General features: G+C 48.2%; 2 protein-coding genes across 3 annotated transcripts; one reads left to right on the top strand and one right to left on the bottom strand.

Annotated features, from left to right (window-relative positions):
* The first annotated feature begins 1536 nt into the window (after positions 1-1536).
* LOC6595440 (opsin Rh5) lies at positions 1537-3021 on the top strand. The gene is made up of 3 exons (XM_002020825.2): positions 1537-1850; positions 1910-2256; positions 2325-3021. Exons 1-3 carry the CDS (start codon positions 1609-1611, stop codon positions 2888-2890), a joined length of 1155 nt encoding a protein of 384 aa, XP_002020861.1. The 5' UTR covers positions 1537-1608; the 3' UTR covers positions 2891-3021.
* Positions 3022-10640: 7619 nt separating this feature from the next.
* On the bottom strand, positions 10641-17178 carry LOC6595442 (WD repeat-containing protein 81). Of its 2 annotated transcripts, XM_002020827.2 has the most exons (4): positions 15300-17175; positions 12832-15245; positions 10977-12558; positions 10641-10914 (listed from the first exon to the last, which is right to left on the bottom strand). In XM_002020827.2, exons 1-4 carry the CDS (start codon positions 16970-16972, stop codon positions 10680-10682), a joined length of 5904 nt encoding a protein of 1967 aa, XP_002020863.2. In that variant the 5' UTR covers positions 16973-17175; the 3' UTR covers positions 10641-10679. The 2 variants fall into 2 exon arrangements, with proteins under 2 accessions (XP_002020863.2, XP_026844122.1); XM_026988321.1 differs by lacking the exon at positions 10641-10914 and having other exon boundaries at positions 12431-12526; positions 15300-17178.
* Positions 17179-17438: the final 260 nt, after the last annotated feature.

Below are 17438 nucleotides of genomic sequence, written 5' to 3'. Positions count from 1 at the left end.
CTCCACCAACGCTCCGAGCGTTGTGCAAAAATTCGCACATGATGACCCACATTTTGCCGAAAAAGTTTGCAAAATTTCGCAAAACGTTGAAAATCCTTGAGTTTCAAGGTGCGTCCTTCACTTGGCAATGAGAAAATACGGTCAAGGCGAGACGAGCTCAGAAGGCAAAAAACCAGAACGAGAACGAACGAGTAATGTCTGGTTGGTCTCGTTCTGGCAAATGCCCTGCAAACAATTGAGCATGTGTCATTGATACATTTAACAGAATATTTATAATTTTATAAATCGGATATACTCGTATAAATGTTTTTTTCGATACGTTATTGTATGAATTCGTGCTCTATAATGATTTTGAGGATCAAACGATTAGCATAGGTGCATACCATGCTAAACACATCCAACAACATATCAAATATACGTAACTTATGTATATACATACCTGATTCGCCCGCAATTGTAAGAGTACAAATAATTCGACATACACCCACATGATTCTAGTCCTCATTCACACACACACACTCACACAGGCCATCGTCATGAAATACAAACATGGATTCCGCTTCGCAACAAAGGCGAAAGCCAGCCCAGCCGTATATCCGTACGTATGTAGCTGTTGTTCTTGTTGTTTGGCTGTTGTTTCTGACGTTCTTCTTGTTGTTATATGGTACGATATTATATTTTCTGTCCGCCTAATGAAAATGTTGCTGTTTTTGTTTTTTGTTGTTGATATAATAAAACAGAGTCAACAACGGAGCTACGTTCAATACCAAACAACAACGGAACAACAATCAGAAATCGCGCGAAGGCAAAGGCGATGAGATGCGACGCGAAGCGACGCGTTTTTTTTGCCGTCGCTGTCAGTCGTGAAGGTGGGTCATTGTGAAATAACAGCGCCGAACCAACCAGGGGCCCAGAAAACAGGCAAAAGCATTGGCCAAGAGAGAGAGCGAGAGTCAGTGAGCGGCAGAGAGAGAGCGAGACTGCTAGTGGTGGCGGATGGTGCAGTGCGCTATAGAGTGGTCTCTGTCTGGCGCCTGCGCTTTGTCGCCTTTGCTGGGCGCCGGTGCGCATTTTTGCGTCTGAAAGAAACAGGTCGAAGCCGGCAAAAGACCCGCGGAAATGGAGATTAATTGTGAATGCGATGCGATGCGCCCTGCCGCAACGAGAGTGTCGTGTCGGCTGCTACTTCTGCTGCTCGAAGCCAATCCACTTGCTGCTCGAAACTGCCACCCTGTTGACGCCGCAACTGAGTGTCAGATTTCGTATTTCGTACAAATGTTCGTCTCGCTTATACACGTTTTGTACATGCCAGAGCGGGAGCGACTGCAAAAGGCGTTGGAACTTGAATTTCGCCTGACGTTGGCATTCTAATTGTCTTAAGACGCGGCTAAGGCGAGGATAATCCTCCAAAGGTATGCACACGCACCGCGGACAAGACATTCTCACCTAATAATCCGCCTTAATTAAATTCCTTAGCCCTGCTATAAAAACATCTTGACCGAAGGCTCCACAGGCCAGTCAAAGGCCAGAATGTGGGGACGTACCAGAGCAAAGTAGAGGCGCCAGGGCAGTGGTTTGTGGAACTCAAGTTCAAGTCTTCCTGCCAGGATGCATCTCAATGGTCCGAGTGGGCCGCAGGCCTTTGTGAACGACAGCTCTGGTGATGTCGGCGGCACACTCTATCCCATTGGACATAGCTATCCGGCGGAATATCAGCATATGGTGCATGCCCACTGGCGGGGATTTCGCGAAGCACCCATCTATTATCACGCCGGCATCTACATTGCCTTCATAGTCCTCATGTTCTCCAATCTATTTGGCAATGGCTTGGTCATCTGGATTTTCTCCACGTAAGAAAGGTTTCACTCCTAACTTATGTAATTGTTTCCTAAATTGTTTCTCTCTTCAGCTCCAAGTCCCTGCGAACTCCATCTAATCTGCTGATTCTGAATCTGGCCGTCTTTGATCTGTTCATGTGTAGCAATATGCCGCATTATCTTCTCAATGCGGCTGTTGGGTATATCGTTGGCGGGGATCTAGGATGCGATATTTATGCGTTGAATGGCGGCATATCTGGCATGGGCGCATCAATAACGAATGCCTTCATTGCCTTCGACCGTTACAAGACCATCTCGAACCCGATTGATGGGCGTTTAAGTTACGGACAAATTGTGATCTTGATTATTTTTACTTGGCTGTGGGCCACGCCCTTTTCGGTTCTACCCCTATTTCAGATCTGGGGCCGCTATCAGCCGGGTTAGTTGATTTTGGCCACAGCCGGCAGAGTACGTACCTTTAAGAATTGACAAGAATCCATCTTTCAGAGGGTTTCCTGACTAGCTGCACCTTCGACTATCTGTCCAGCACGGATGAGAATCGACTGTTTGTGCGCACCATCTTTGTGTGGTCGTATGTCATACCGATGACCATGATCCTAACCTCCTACTACAAGCTCTTCACCCACGTCCGCACCCACGAGAAGATGCTGGCCAATCAGGCCAAGAAGATGAATGTGAAATCGCTGTCGGCCAATGCCTCCAACGACAACATGAGTGTGGAGCTGCGGATTGCCAAGGCAGCCCTAATCATCTATATGCTGTTCATCCTGGCCTGGACTCCGTACTCGGTGGTGGCCTTGATCGGTTGCTTTGGGGAGCAACAGCTGATAACGCCCTTCGTCTCCATGCTGCCGTGCCTGGCCGCCAAGTCTGTTTCCTGCCTGGATCCCTGGGTGTATGCCACCAGTCATCCCAAGTTCCGCCTGGAGCTGGAGCGTCGATTGCCTTGGCTGGGCATTCGGGAGAAGCATGCCGCTTCTGGGTCATCTGGGGGTCAGGAGAGTATGGCCAGTGTCAGTGGCGACACGCTGGCTCTCAGTGTCCAAAACTGATGATACATCGGATATACATAGCCCCTGAAATGGTAAATGGATTACGAGTTGATTAGTTTAGTTCTAAGTGCGCAACGAACTAAAAAAGTTCAAAAAAATACAAACCAAAAAAAGTTGGCATTTGAAAAGAATACCTTTAAAGTCCATATGCATGGATCTAGGGCATACAAAAGGTACAAATCAGACAAAGTTGAGCTGATCTGGGCGAACTTCTTAAGTTCCCAGCAAAGCTAAGTGAGATTGGGTGGCAGACTCTCAATTTGATGGTGAGGTAAGCTTTTAATGAACCGTTTCGTAGTATGTTGCACCAGGTCTTGAAGTTTTACTACTGCTGATTCGGTGGCGTGATGATGCTATTCGTTATCCTGTCAAGTCTCACCGGGCTTGCCTTAGATACAGCTTTTCTTATATGCGCTCTCTTGTTTTCCTTGTTGTTCGTATATTTAATTGACAGTGCCTCCGATAAATGATCCGTATCTATATGACATGTTGCATCTACAAGTTTTCGCTTTGTAGTGTAATCTGAACACTTCTCCAGGGTTTTTGTTGGTCTTCCTATTGCTCGTCCTGTGGACGTGGACAAAATATGATTTTGTATGGGATTTAAGAGCTGTGATAGCCAAACGGCTCCGAAGCGCAGAAAGGGCTTTTCGACTAAGGTAATAAATAGTTCAAGGAACATATGCAAAAAAAATCTCGGGAAAATTTAGATAAATATTTTTTAAAAGTCCAGTCAAAGTTAAAAAACAGCCTAATTTTTAGATGGTTTGCAAAACAAGCTTTTCTAAACAACTGCCTATGCAACTGACCATATTTTTAAAAATTTTTCTTAAGAATTAATACAACTAATAAAAGATACCAAAAACAGAATCATACGTTACATAGTTAACTTTTTTTTTCCACGTGAAAGATGCAGTATTTGAATAAAAGTTAAAAAAAAATTTTGCGCACTGAAACAATTTTCAACTTTGAGTGCTCATATCTTCTAAACTAAAAGTCTGAATTTTTTAAAGGTTTGATTTTTGAAAGCTCTGGAAAATTCTCTATTAAATGCGTATATTCATTGTATCCAAAGCGCTAAAAAATCTCCGACTTTTGCCACCTCTTTTCGTCGAAATCGCCACGCTGCAGGGTTTCAACTTGGTATCAGGCGAACAGCGTTTGCAGCAGCAAAAACACCGTATTCAATGAGTGGAAAGAAGTTCTAGTTCTTTGTTGCCTTCAACCAAATTGCGGATCTCCGCATGCAACCACGGGGTTGGAAGCAGTCTTCCTATTCAATTTGAATGTTCAACTCGGTACCAATCCGACCAGGGGAACAGCCTCCGTAGAAACAAAATAATTGAAAAGGTGATTGGCATTCATACCCACAATGGACGATGGAAGCTTCCACAGCAAATGTTTTCATTGCCATCATTGCCGTTCACGGCGGGGAAAGTTGTAAATATGCAAATAAGAAGAAATAAGGATAATATGAAAAGCAGGGACCACTTAAAAACATTATTTTAAATGAATAGAACCTGGTAACCAGATGAAACTTGAAATTTCAATTAATTCTGGACAAAAATCAATTACAAAGCCAAAAGTTTTTTGGTTTGATACATATCCTCTTTAAAAGTCAATTGTCGATCGGCAATAGCTTCGATACAACTATATAACAGAACATATGCCTCTCTATTCTTGTGAGTCTTTTCGGTCCGACGGTTTGATTGCAAAAGCAACCAACTGGTTGCTCGATTGACTGCTTCGTTGATTCTGATGCATTCAAACAAAAAATCCTTGGTTGAAAGCAACGCGTTTCAATTCATGCTCAACTTGGTGACAGGCGAACAGCGTCTGCAGCAGCGGATCCACCCAATGGTTGAAAGGTACTCTGGTACTTTTTTACCTGGCACGGCACCCACCAAATGAAATACGGTCTTCGGCAAACAGTCACGGGGTTGAAAGAAGCGGTGCTATTCAATTCGAATGTTCAACTCGGTACGAATCCAACTAGGCGAACAGCGTTCCCAGCAGATGATTACAACATTTCAACAGCAACGTTAAATACGTCAGTGGCTGAGAGGGAACGTTGTGAGACGTGGCAAAGGCCGCGGCTCTAATTTATACCCGGTATTGTCAGTATACCTCCCCTCCGCCAGAGGACGAGCACTGCTCGAGGAAGAGTGTGTGAGAAAGAAAGAGACACAGAGACACCGCAACTTCATTTATTCCTTTTGGCAATATCAATATCTATCCGTTTTCTAGCATCTTCAAAATTGTGGATGCCCCGATTTCCGTCCTTGTTAGGGCGGAAGGGGGCAAGGGAAATGCACTTGTAATAGTGTGATAGCACAGGACTGGACTGGATACAACATTTCGGTGCTCTAGCTCTTATAGTCTCTGAGAACAAGGCGTCAAACAAGGTGGACGGTCGGACAGACAGCCATGGCTATATCGACTGAAGAATATATATGCATAATGGGGTCGGGTGGGTGTTCCTTCTGGGTGTTAAACACATCCACTGCCACCACAAATCGAATATATGTACCGCTAACTCTTTGAGTATGTTCATGTGAAGACTTGTCCACAGCTAATGATTGCAACATTTCATACTTTAATGGCTAAAAAAAATAAACATGCAATGCAATTTTTGAATGGCAACGAAATATCCATATTTATAGAGATTATGGCTGCATTTGTGTGGTTCATAATTTATACATGACTCATCAGACCAATCCATTGGTTCAGTATCAGCCCTGAAATTTTCATTTCTATTAATTCCCTTATATTACTGCTTTTTTAGTGAATTGCGGAAGTGCCAGTCTTTATCTATGTATAAATACTATTTACTGAAATTGTGTAGCCCCTCGAGTTCGACGAGGCAATAGCGCAATTCAATACTATATTTCCGAATGTATTAGTGATTGTTGCTCGTTTTTTATTGTTCATATATAGGGAGGAGAATAGCCAGGCAGCAACGAATCGAAATTCAAGCAGAGCAAATCGGGAAACACTACTCGAACATTTTCAGGGGGCCCGGCCTGAATAGGTGGAATAGGTGGTTGAAAGAAGTTCTGCTTCTTTGTTGCCCGCGCACATCCAACCAAAATCCTTGGTTGAAAGCAGCGTTTCAATTCAGCGAATGTTCCACTCGGTATCAGGCGAACAGCGTTCGCAGCACATGATTACAACATTTTGACTCAAAAGTTGAGAGCGTGATTGGCTGAGAAGGTGATTGGTGTGCGACTGTGTGGGTGAGGGCGGGGGGGCATCATCGAATCCAATGCGAGTATAGAAACATTGTTGCAGCCGAACCGGGGCGAATGAGTCCCATAGAGAAAGTACAGTTGTGTGTTTGGGGCTGGCTGTGGTGTGTGTTGTGTGGTGAGTGGTGTGTCGTATGTGATGCGAGTGGTGGTTGGGTGGCAGTGGCCGTGTGGGGCTTCTTCTTGCTCTTTAAGAAACAACAAACATTTTTACTAGGCCTCCATGAGATTTAGCAGCATGCCAGCGACAGAGCGAGCGATTAGATTTTCAATGAAAACTCAATAGAAATGTTGTTAGAAGCGTCGGCAACAGGTGCGAGCGAGATGAATATGCACAGATGGGGATGGTCTAGACGGGTGTGCGTGTGTGTGTGTGTGTGTGTAGGGATTAGAGAGATAGAGAGATGTACTGTCTTTCAATTGATTTGAATGAGAGTGCGAGTGAGTGCGCCCATTTCCCCACTCTTCGGATAATCCAATTTGTTTACTGTACACTGACGCGCAGAAGAAGAAGTGGCCGCATTCGTTTGTTTGCACCATTTTCTGTGTCGTTTTCGACATTCCTCTTATTGTGTGCGGAGCGACTTGTTGCATGTAATAATAATAATAACGAACGAAACGGTATCTCGTAGCTGTTTAGTGGATGATTAAACTGAATTTAATCGTTTGCGAACAGGCGCACAGCGTCGGCCAGTCCCTCGTTCGGCCATTATTGCTGCATTGCGTTTCTCGAAATGAAATCCATACGATTTTAAATTGCCTCTTGCCTACAGAATGGGCGCAACACACCATAGAGCTGTCCCGCTCACACACTCGTTTGTCTGGTGACGTCAGCATGTTGAATCCCGTTAGCGAATTTGCCATGCACTTTTCATTTAGAATTGTTCTAAAACTAGAGCATGGAGTATTACGACTCTTTTAGCATTTATTCCATTGGACAGATGTAAATATAATATATTTCCTCTGTCACACCATGTCCCTTAAAATTATATCATGTAATAATTACCAATATCTTTACTCCTTAAATTTTGAAGACTGCTTTCTGTTTTCCTTTCCTGCAATGTTTCCCCGTTAAATGTTAATTTTAATGTGTTGTGTTATTACATATTTAGATTATTATGCACTGGAACTATATTAACATTAATGGTTGATGAAAGAGCTCTAGCAATTATCAGTATCTTAGAATGGAGAATATTCTGTTTTATCCAGCTAGCCAATTGGCAACCCGGACTAAAACTAATAAATAGTATATCCATCTCACTTGCTCTCGTAGAGACTGACGCCTGAAGAATGAACCGAAAGTACCTCTCTCAGCGTTAATCGTCTTGCTATGATTTTGGCAATCCTAATAATGCCATTTCATGGGGTGGGCGCCTGTTAACTAGCAGCAGGCATTCAGCATTAACATGTCGCAAAAATCAATAACAGATGACGAAAACAAAACTGTGCGGCGCCAAAAAAACACACACCCTGCCGCACAGCTTATTTCTTCTGTGGCTCTGTTACCATTTGAACGTTAAAAATTCGATTTTATAGAGTTCCAGCAACGCCCACAAAACCAAAAGCCAACGACGGCTACCAGCAGCGACATCCAAAAAAACGAACAGCGACCTGTGGAAGAGAGAGGCGTGTTGTTTACTGCTAATTATACAAATACAAACACCAATGGCGGCCTTTCGAGATGATGATGACGGTGTGTTGGTTGGGGTCTGAGTTCTGCGGCCTGGGGGCCTGGGGCACCTGGGAAGTTGGGGAGTTGGGGTTCGCGTTCGCGTTCGCCTTGGCTTGACTTTAGTGGTAACAGTGTGTGGGTTGAACGCTAACAGTACAGCAGCTACGCATTCTGCGCGCCTCTTAGTTATTATGTCAGATCTGCAATGTGCGACTATAAAATACGTATGCGGCCGGCGAGAATTTATTGACTCGTCGCCCCCGGCTGTGGGTGTGAGTTATAAAATTGATGGCATAAACTGTCTCTCTTGAATTTATAAACAAGGGGCTCTCTATCGTCTCGATGCATTTGCATTTCCTGTTCGCCTATTCCGGTTTTTCGAGTGTATGGTAACATTTTGTAGACATTTTCATGCGCGTTTGCACTGCTGCCACTTTGCCACCACCAGACCCAGGGTCCATGGATGGATCAGGGGAATGGAAAGGTGGCTTCTATACTCAGCCGCTCTCTCGCGCGTTCACGATTTGCATTTGCTGATCGCCTGGTTGGATTTTTCGGTTGTATGTTGGTAACATTTTGTGGTCCTCAAAAGTGTTTGCTCTGGCAACGCTCCTCGTGCCGTCTCCCTCGCTCTCGCTGGCATGTCGCGAATGTTAAGCGGCTGAATGTAAAAAAAAACTCACACCACACACGGACGGACCGCATTCTTTTCGAAATATTTGGAATGGCAGCATGCTTGCATGTGTGTGTGGGAGGAGCGTGGGGTGGGCGCGCTGGGAAGCTAGGGTTGTCAGACCACCTGTTGTGATCGTCGGCAGTCCGGTGGCCGCCACCAAAACCGCACTCTGACAACCCTGGACAACCATTGCGCTCACAACTGACAAGCATTCCGAGCATAACAATGCCGTCTGCTTTTTACGCTGCTTGCCTGTTCGGGCAACTAAGTGAAATTTCATGCAATACAATTCTCGGAAATTTCGAATTCCCCACATATTTTCATGTCGTGTCTGGCATTTTTGTTATTCGTTCACCGCGCATCGTGATCATGATGTTAGCGTCACTGGGGGGTTGGCTTTTGTGGGCTTTTGATGAGTGTATGTCTGTCAGCTGCAATGAGGAGCTTGAATGTTGGGGAAGGTCAGACTGTGGGAATTCTGAATTAGGGAAAGGAATTCAAGGAGGAGAAGAAGAACCTTAACGGGAAAAATGTAAAGGAAATTTTAAAAATAACCTGTTGCTATTTATTTTGTTTGATGAATGTTTATGAATGAAAGCGGATGGCTATTATCAACTCTAATGACGTTTGATGTAAATGGTAATTTAATATGATAATTTACAAAAAGTAGAGAATTACAAAAGGAATTAAGTGTTTCTTAAGAAGATTAAAGAGAAAACCTAACAAAAGAGGCCTGAAACCCAGTTATTTGATTAGAAAAAGTAGAATTTCGAATGCGGAAAGAATTACAATTTGGATAAGGTTTAAACCAACTTAAACAAAAAAGAAAAAATTAAAAAAAAAATTTAACTAATTTTAACTCACATTATTTTATGTCCGGTGCCTCCGTTACTTACTTTCTTTTATATGCGAGTAAATTCAACGTATATTTGTCGTACATTTCCAACAGGTCCAACTAGTTTGATTCAGTGGAGAATAAGGGCCGGGCACTGGCTCTGGCTCGGGCTCCGTTACTCACATCACCCCTCCACGCATTCAGAGTTTACGCACTACATCCACAGTGCGATATAAAGACGACTCGACTCCTTAAAGTCAAGGTGACAGCCTAAGCAAAGCATCGCATCGGATCCCAGTGCAGTGCGGAGCACACTCCAATCCCGAACTGGGTGGAAGTGGGGGCCCTGCTGGAGTTAGACGCACTATTGTCCTCTGTAAATCCTCATTGTAACAAGCGCCCAGAATCATTGTCTTACGCATACGTCGACGACCTGACTCCAGAAACTCGGAAATTGCAGCCGGCAATAACAACAGCAGCAACAACAAAAATTCCAATGCAAAAAAGTTGCCATAAAAAGGCGACAGCATGCCCCCATCTCCACATCGTTGTCGGGGCATCGCCCAAAAATAAATGCAACGCGTTCGAACGGACGATCTCCCATATAGTATACGTCCTCTACGCATACTACCAGACGGCCCTGTCCTCTATCCCTCTCGCTCTCTGCTTCTCCACACAGCCTCAGAGATCTCGGCATCGTCGGATGCAACGTCCGCTGCTGCTACTCCCGTCAGTTCATTGGCCCAATCCAAGGCAATGTGCAAAAGGAAATCAAGAAAAAAAGCAAGGCATTAAAAACGAGGGAGCAAATCATTTTGATCGCGTCCCGTAAACTGGTTTCAGGGCAGACCTCCAGTCAGTGGAGATCGAAAGTTGGTGCTGAAAATTACATACATATCGAATCGAGTAGATTTGGGTATATTTCTATATAAATAAATTTTACCTCTTTCCAGCTTAAATAAATATTTTTAAATACATATTTATATATTGTTTTGTACGTACTAATGGAGAGTACATACATATGTATGTCTGCAAGGGCATATCTGGAATGCTCACATTTTATAATCGTGAATGTTCATAATTTGGATAATTTTAGAACAATTTCTTTATGTTATAAGGACACGCCTCAAAAGCCTACACTGACCAGACTGACTGAATTGTGCGAGAACTCTTGAACATATCGTATTGTAGTAAATTCCTTCAGTTTACAGCAAACATCTATAGACAGTCAGTGGAAATTGAAACGTGTCTTGCGTTAAAGTAATATTTGGTGCCATTGAGTATATAGAGAGAGTAAACTAAATATTTATAGTGTAGTATAATGTCATAATATTGTACAAGCATTGCTTCCGCTGAGGCTAGCAGAGCAGGGCAATGTTTCCGCTTTCGTTGCCAGTGAGAAAGGCCCGATTCAATGGCAACACAGCCAGGGAGGTGAGGACGCCACGGAAAGTTTCCGAACGGAGTTTTGTAATCGTGTTGAAGGCATGCGAGTCGGCCACATCTGCATAGACACCCACACGATTGCCGGTGGTGGCATACACCAGGGCAGGACCCACACTCTGCAGAAAGTGAGCGGGTTCCGGTGGTGGTCTATAGGAAAGATATCTCTGATTAGTTGCAAATTTCGCTACAATAATATTTATGAAACTCACTTGAGCTGATAGTGCATGATCCCATCCAGAGCATGCCACACGGCCAGGCTATGATCCAGGGCGGAGCTGACCAAAAACTGATCACTTGGCGCCGTCAGCTGGAGCAGGTCGCATTCCATGGGTCGCCAGGAGTTCAGAACCATGCCGGTTCTCGTGTCCAGCATCACAATACCGCCAGAAGAGAGGCCAGCGGCCAGCCAATTGCCCGAGGGAGCAACGGCCAGGCAGCGAACGGTCGCATTGGGCAGGGCCGGGTGACAGACGCGCCACTCGTTGACGTACTCCATGGATCTAGCATCGATCACCTTTACCGTGGACTCGGCTGTCCCCGCAATCACCAGAGGGGAGTGGGAGGGCAGGCACTTGACCACGGTCACGGCACTGTGTCGGGGAGCGTCCAAGATTCCAAGAGGTCGTCCCATGAACGGATCCCATAGATGCACTCCCGAGTCACAGGACACCACGAAGCGCAGCGACTCCAGGAAGCTCAGCGAGTGTATGGACTTCTTGTGGGCCGTGTAGGTAAACTGGCAGGCCGTGGTCTTCCTGCCGTCTCCCTCGCTGCGCAGCGACCACAACTTCACCGTCTTATCCTTGGAGGCAGACACGAAACTGTTCTCGTTGTCCAAGGCGTAGATGGCCCGCACAGAATTTGTGTGTCCGACGAACGATTGCAGGCGGATCTGCTTTAGGTTCAGGGCCTGATTGTCCTTCTCGCTGCGTGTGGTCTCGTGCCGCCAGTAGGCCAACCAGTTGCCCTTGAGATGGCGACTGCTGGGAAGCTGATCCAACTTGTAGGCCACCATGTCGAGGAGTTCCATGCTACTTCTGACCACCTGGAGGCGATTGCCAACGATCTGGGTGCCAAAACTGTTGGCAGCCAGCTCGCAGGAAGTGTCTACGGTGTCCTCATCTTGTCCGGGTATCACACTGGAAGCCAGATTAGATTTGTTCTGGCCGCCGCCACTTGGTTGCTCGTGCTCGTGGCACAGGGTCAGCACAAACTCCAGATTGGTGAGCGTCCTCTGCATGATGGCTTCGCCCAGGAAGCGCAGGAATGCCAGGTAGGCGGTGTGCGCCAGTTCCGGACCAAAAACATCCCTCAACTCCTCCAGGGCACGCTCCCGCTGAGTAGCACCGCCCACCAGGGACAGATGTGCCAAGTCGCAGCCGAACTCGTTGGGCAGACCAAAGGCCTTGTTGAATATAAGAAAGAAGGGGCAGAGCAGCGACTGGCAGAGATGTTCGCGCGTCATATCCGATCCCAGGCGCACACTCAATGCGTAGATGGCATCCAGGAACTTTCGTGCCAGCAGCGAACGACCCAGATAGCCGCTCGGCATCAGGAGATTGGTGGAGCTAAGCAGCCGCAGAATGGGCAGTAGGATGGCGTCCAGCAGTATGTGCTGCAGATGCTCCATTATACTCGAATCCGTCAGACAGGGCACCATGAACTTGAGCAGCTGGAGCGAACTAATGATGGCCCCCTCCAGGCTGCCAGTGATTCGCTTGGAGCACAGGCCAATCAGCTCACTGATGTGCGGGAAATACTGCAGAAGGAGAAAGTTTTCCCCATAGAGAGCTGGAACATACAGACATAAATGCATATGTGATTGTGAGGAGGGTTTCTAGTGGAGCCCTGCATGAACAGGCAACCGAATCGATTCGCTTCTTGTTTCAGCTTACTCGTTACTTTTTTAGTGATTCGGGCTGATCCGAATCTGACTGAAGGAAGCATTCGTAATGATGGAAAGCATTAAAGAGGCTTGAGTATAGCTGGAGTACTGTGGATTGGACTCATGCAGGGCCCTTGTTTCTAGAGATGACATGACATTCTTTAATGTGGCACACTCACCAGCTATGGACATCAGGCACTCCAGTACACGGGCCGCACTCCTATCCCCCACAACGCGTGCATTGGCAATGCTAAAAAAGTTCAGGTTTGCCGCTTCAGGGGAAGAACTAACGCCATCATCATCCAACTCCGGCAGGAGGTTCTCCTGCCCCACATAGCATAGGGAGAGCAGTTTCAATAGGTTCCTGGTTATGTGCCGAGATGTGAGCACCGGACCCAGTCGATGCGACAGCCACACTAGACTCTCGGCACTCATCTCGCTAATGCGATTGTTCTGCAGGGCCTTGGCCTCGGACATCCTCGATATAACCGAAGCCTGTAAGGAGTCTGATCCCTCCGCCTCCCCTCCGCTAGCCGCTGCTGGCTGTGTTGCCTCCTGCTGAACCGCCTGAGTGATCATCTCGAAGCTGTCCACGCTCTTTCGCGAGCCAATGTCGCAGTCGATGGCGCTCAGCTGGAAGCTGCGTCGAATGCCGATCGTGGGATTGGGTATTTCAATGGTGGGAGAACGCGGTCCCAGGACGGGTGGGGGGGCCAGAATTGGTGGTGTTTGACCCTCTTGTAGGGAGAGTTTGTCCGGCGAGAGTTTGGCTCCGTAGATGAGCTCGTTAATGACCAGTTTGTCGGGTGATCCGCCACCATCCGACTCGCGCGCCTCCTCCGCACTGGTGGCGGTGGCCGGGCGCATGTCAAACGAATCGATGGATTTGCTTTCCTGACTGGATATTCTATCCTGATCCTCCTCGAACGTAAAGAGCTCTTCGATGTCTGGCTTGGAGGCTTCCGCCTCCGCTGCTGGCGGTGGCTGTGGCTGGCGCTCATCCTCCTCGGCGGCAAAGTTAAGATTCTTGCTGGTTCGTCGACTGCCGCCGCTGTGGTAGTGATATCCGTTGCCCTGCTCCGGTTCCTTGTAGCCGCCCACCGCCTCGATTAGGGGAGCGATAAAGTGCTGCAGGAAGCAGCGCAGGCCGAAACGCACAATCAAGCGGAGAAGGAAGCTGTGGTGGTAGAGCTTCACCGACTTGCGCGACTTGAAGGAGCTGCTGGAGGAGAAGCGCAGGTGTCCGGCTGCCCCTCCAATGGAAGTGCCATCATCGGTGACACTCGTTCCATCCACATCGTACAGCTTGAGCAGGGGCTGCAGTAGATGCTGCTGGGTCTGCGCCACACCCAGAGCCTGGGCAATCGAATCAAAGAGATTCCACGCGGTCAGAATAGAGGTGCGCTCATCCCTAAGCAGATCAATAATGTGGGGTAGAAGCAACTCCACGGGCGTGTACTGCTCGTAGGCAAAGGCCACGGGTTCTAGGAGCCTCCGGACATGGGCACAGCATGACATGACCTTGCATTCGGCTATCTTCCGGTCGAACAGCACTCGCTGGCGATCCATCTCCGTGTAGCGCGCACACTCCCTACCACCCTGGCAACTGAAGTGTGTGTGCAGCTCCAGTAGGATGGCATTTAGCTCGAAGGCGTGCAGAGATCTCACCAGGGCATAGACGGCTATGTAGTGGCTGGGGAAGGGCAGCAACAGGTTGGCGAACATCGGTTCCACCAACTGCGCCGGGCTGGGGGGCTGCGGCAGGCCTTGATCCTTTTCCTCATCCGTTTCCAGTTGCAGCAGCAGTCGGACCACATGGCGTACTGGTTTCGGCAGGTCCTGGCGATGCAGTTGGGCCACGGTGCGGCAGGCGGCCAGACGAGCCTCAAAGGCCGCCGTCAATCCGCTGCCCATAAGGAGCGGCCGCAGACGTTGCATCGCAAACAGCTCCACAATTAGACAGCCCAGGACTTGCAGCTCGCGTTCCCTGCGCACACCTAACAGATGCAGCAGCGAGCTCTTCTTCTCCCGCAAGAGATTCTTGGACTTGGTGTGGATCTCGGCGCCGGCAAACAGTTGATTCGTGAACGAATGATCCGCCGAGTTCTGCTCGAACATGAGATCGCTGTTGATCATTTTTTCCTCAGGATTCGCAGAGGCCCTCTGCTGTGGGAATGTGCGGGCATAGAAGGCCTCCAGCGTCTCCAGATTCTGCAGCAGCACGGTGGGATTGTAGTTATCGGGCAGGTCTATAAAGTTGGTGATGGCATAAAAGTTGGAGGCGGAGGCCGAACTGCTGTGGACGGAAGCTCCGCTCGACGAATCGTTGTTGGGGCGCAGTGAAGTGTTGGAGGAGGAACTGAAATCCGCATTCAAGTTCTCTGTGCTCCTGGCCAGACGCTTGGAGGGGCTGCCATACAGTTGACTCATCCGCGGGGCGGTCTTGTTGAACCACGGCGTGGCGTACCGTCGTGGCGGATGGGCCTGGGTGAACAGCTGCACAATGCCGCGCTGGCTGAGATTCCGATGCTGGTCCACCAAAGTAAGGCAGACATTCTTCGACTTGACAGCCGCCTTTCCACTCAACTTGTAGCTGGACAAAGCAAAGAACAAGTTAAAAGAAACCTCTAGGGGACACAAAACTCACCCAAAGTTCAAGTCAATCCAATGATGCAGTCGCTCGCACACATACTGCGACTCCAGGGCCTCGCGATGCTTGCAGATAAAGTCCTCCGGACAGGTGGCCCATGCAGGCAGCTCCAAGTCCGGCAGATCCTCGTGTATGCTCTTGAAGATCATTGGATCCGAGTAGAATTCCGGTATGCATTCATCGGGGGTCCACTCCTGCAGTCGCTGTATGGACACCGGGTACTCTGCCGGCACCCAAATGGGTCGCACATGGGCGCAGAGTATGGATTGTGGCGTCCGTCTGGCCATGTACACAAAGTACGTAATTTCGGAGAGAAAATCCGAGACATGATGGGGTACTTGTTCCCCACCCAAGCCATCGACAGCTCCATGCTGGCTAGCATGGGCATACATGAGATCAAGGTGAACATCGCCCTTGTTCAGCCGGTACTTGCTTCTGGACAGATCCCGCCAGTTGGCTCCATTGCGGCCGGCAAAGTCTGTGACCCAGGGCATTATATGGTGATGGGCGGCATTCGTGAGGCTACGTCCACAGGCATTGTTCAGGATGGTGAGGTAATCAAAGTTAGACAGCTGGCCACTGCACCACATCTCCGCGTACTCCCGCAGATTGAAGTGGGCAGGATCGTAGGCGAGCTTCAGGTCGAACACGGTACTGCTCGTGGGTAAGTGCAGGTGCAGGGGCGGATCGGCCAGATCGCCCAGCTCGGGCGTGGTCAGCGGTGTGAGGGGCGACATGTCGGCGCCCGCACCGGCTGTGTCCTCCTCTAGGAGATTGCACTGCAGCCGTGGCAGGACCTGCAGCCAAAGATTCTCCCGCAACACAATGTGTTGCAGCCGAAGATCGCCCAGGAAGAAGCCCTGGCTCTGGAGCTGCTTGGAGAGCTGAAGGATTTGGTAGATGATGAACAGCGTTTTGTTGTAGCCCTTGCCCAGTAGCGCCGGGCTGTAGGTGATGCAGTCATAGAGGCTGCACTCCAGTGCTGGTGGGTAGAAGAACACACTGAAGTGCGTGGAGGACTCGATGGCTACCAGGGCGGGCAGAATATTGGGGTGACAATTGGTTGTAAAATCCGTTCCAGCGGCAGTCGGAGAGACTGCCTCTCCTCGATCCGCCTGACAGTGCAGCACAGGGCAGTGGTAGACACGCTGAATAAGCTCCTTGAGCACCATATCATGCGGCTGCAGCTGTCCCTGTCCAGTGATTGGCTTGGACGACGACAAAGTGGCTGCAGATCTGCAGAGTTTGACATGGGCCCCATTATACTTCTTGTATGCCTCCTCCCACAGCTGCTTAAAGTTGCTGTTGGCTACAAATGCCACCGCCTGGGAATACGACATCGGCAGAGCGTCTAGAGCATGTCCATCCCCGCCGCCGCCTGAGGATCTCGGCAGGGGGTATACCCTACGTGGGGGCTGCTTGCGGTATGTCTGCACAAGGATGCGGGTCCAGGGGTGCTCCAGCTGTCCTGTGGGATGCGCTCGTCGATCCAATTTCGGCCAGCTGCTGAAGCTCGTCAACTTTCGGTGCTTCTCCAGCGCCTGCAGCCACGACTTGTCGCATATGACCTGATAGCGCCCCTCGCTGCTCCCATCGCCTGACTCACACACATGTTGCAGATCAATGCCGATTTCTTGCCATATCTGCTCACTCTCGCTATCGCCCATCATTTTTTATTGTGTTTTTGGGTCTGCTTCCGAGCCTCACTTTTGTTACACCACCACTTAAAATGCGGTGTGCTGGTGCTGCGGCGGCACTGAGAATCACATTTTATGACTGTGCAGTCCTCGAATTGGGAGGGGAGGGCTTTCGAATATATAATCCACCGATTTGTTTGGATTTTCTTATCTTTGTCATAACAATTTTCGTTGGGACCGCAATTTACACCTAACGAGACGACGTCACAAATTTCAAAATATACCGTAAATATACTGGCGAATTATTTGTATGCAAGTTGCATCACATTGCTCGTTTTGGATATTCCGTGGAATATAACTAGCTAGGTAATTCCTGAGGGTCTAAACTCATAAATTTATCCGATTATTACATCAATTTCCTACAATACTGGTTAATTTTAAGCTCTCATCATTATCGGATTGTTTATAAAATAAGGTTTAACCAAAACCGGTCAACAAC

This window comes from Drosophila persimilis, unplaced genomic scaffold, assembly GCF_003286085.1.
Source record: "Drosophila persimilis strain 14011-0111.01,24,50 unplaced genomic scaffold, DperRS2 tig00000191-arrow-pilon, whole genome shotgun sequence".
Lineage (NCBI taxonomy): Eukaryota > Metazoa > Arthropoda > Insecta > Diptera > Drosophilidae > Drosophila > Drosophila persimilis.
Note: the sequence above shows the minus strand (reverse complement) of the source record. Positions and strands in the feature narration are given on the sequence as shown.

Coding starts and splice junctions, on each gene's coding strand:
- LOC6595442 (XM_002020827.2), bottom strand. CDS start 16,972: ATGATGGGCGATAGCGAGAGTGAGCAGATATGGCAAGAAATCGGCATT. Junction 15,246..15,299: donor TGGATTGACTTGAACTTTGG/GTGAGTTTTGTG, acceptor TGCTTTGTCCAG/CTACAAGTTGAGTGGAAAGG. Junction 10,915..10,976: donor ATCATGCACTATCAGCTCAA/GTGAGTTTCATA, acceptor TCTTTCCTATAG/ACCACCACCGGAACCCGCTC.
- LOC6595440 (XM_002020825.2), top strand. CDS start 1,609: ATGCATCTCAATGGTCCGAGTGGGCCGCAGGCCTTTGTGAACGACAGC. Junction 1,851..1,909: donor GTCATCTGGATTTTCTCCAC/GTAAGAAAGGTT, acceptor TTCTCTCTTCAG/CTCCAAGTCCCTGCGAACTC. Junction 2,257..2,324: donor CTGGGGCCGCTATCAGCCGG/GTTAGTTGATTT, acceptor TCCATCTTTCAG/AGGGTTTCCTGACTAGCTGC.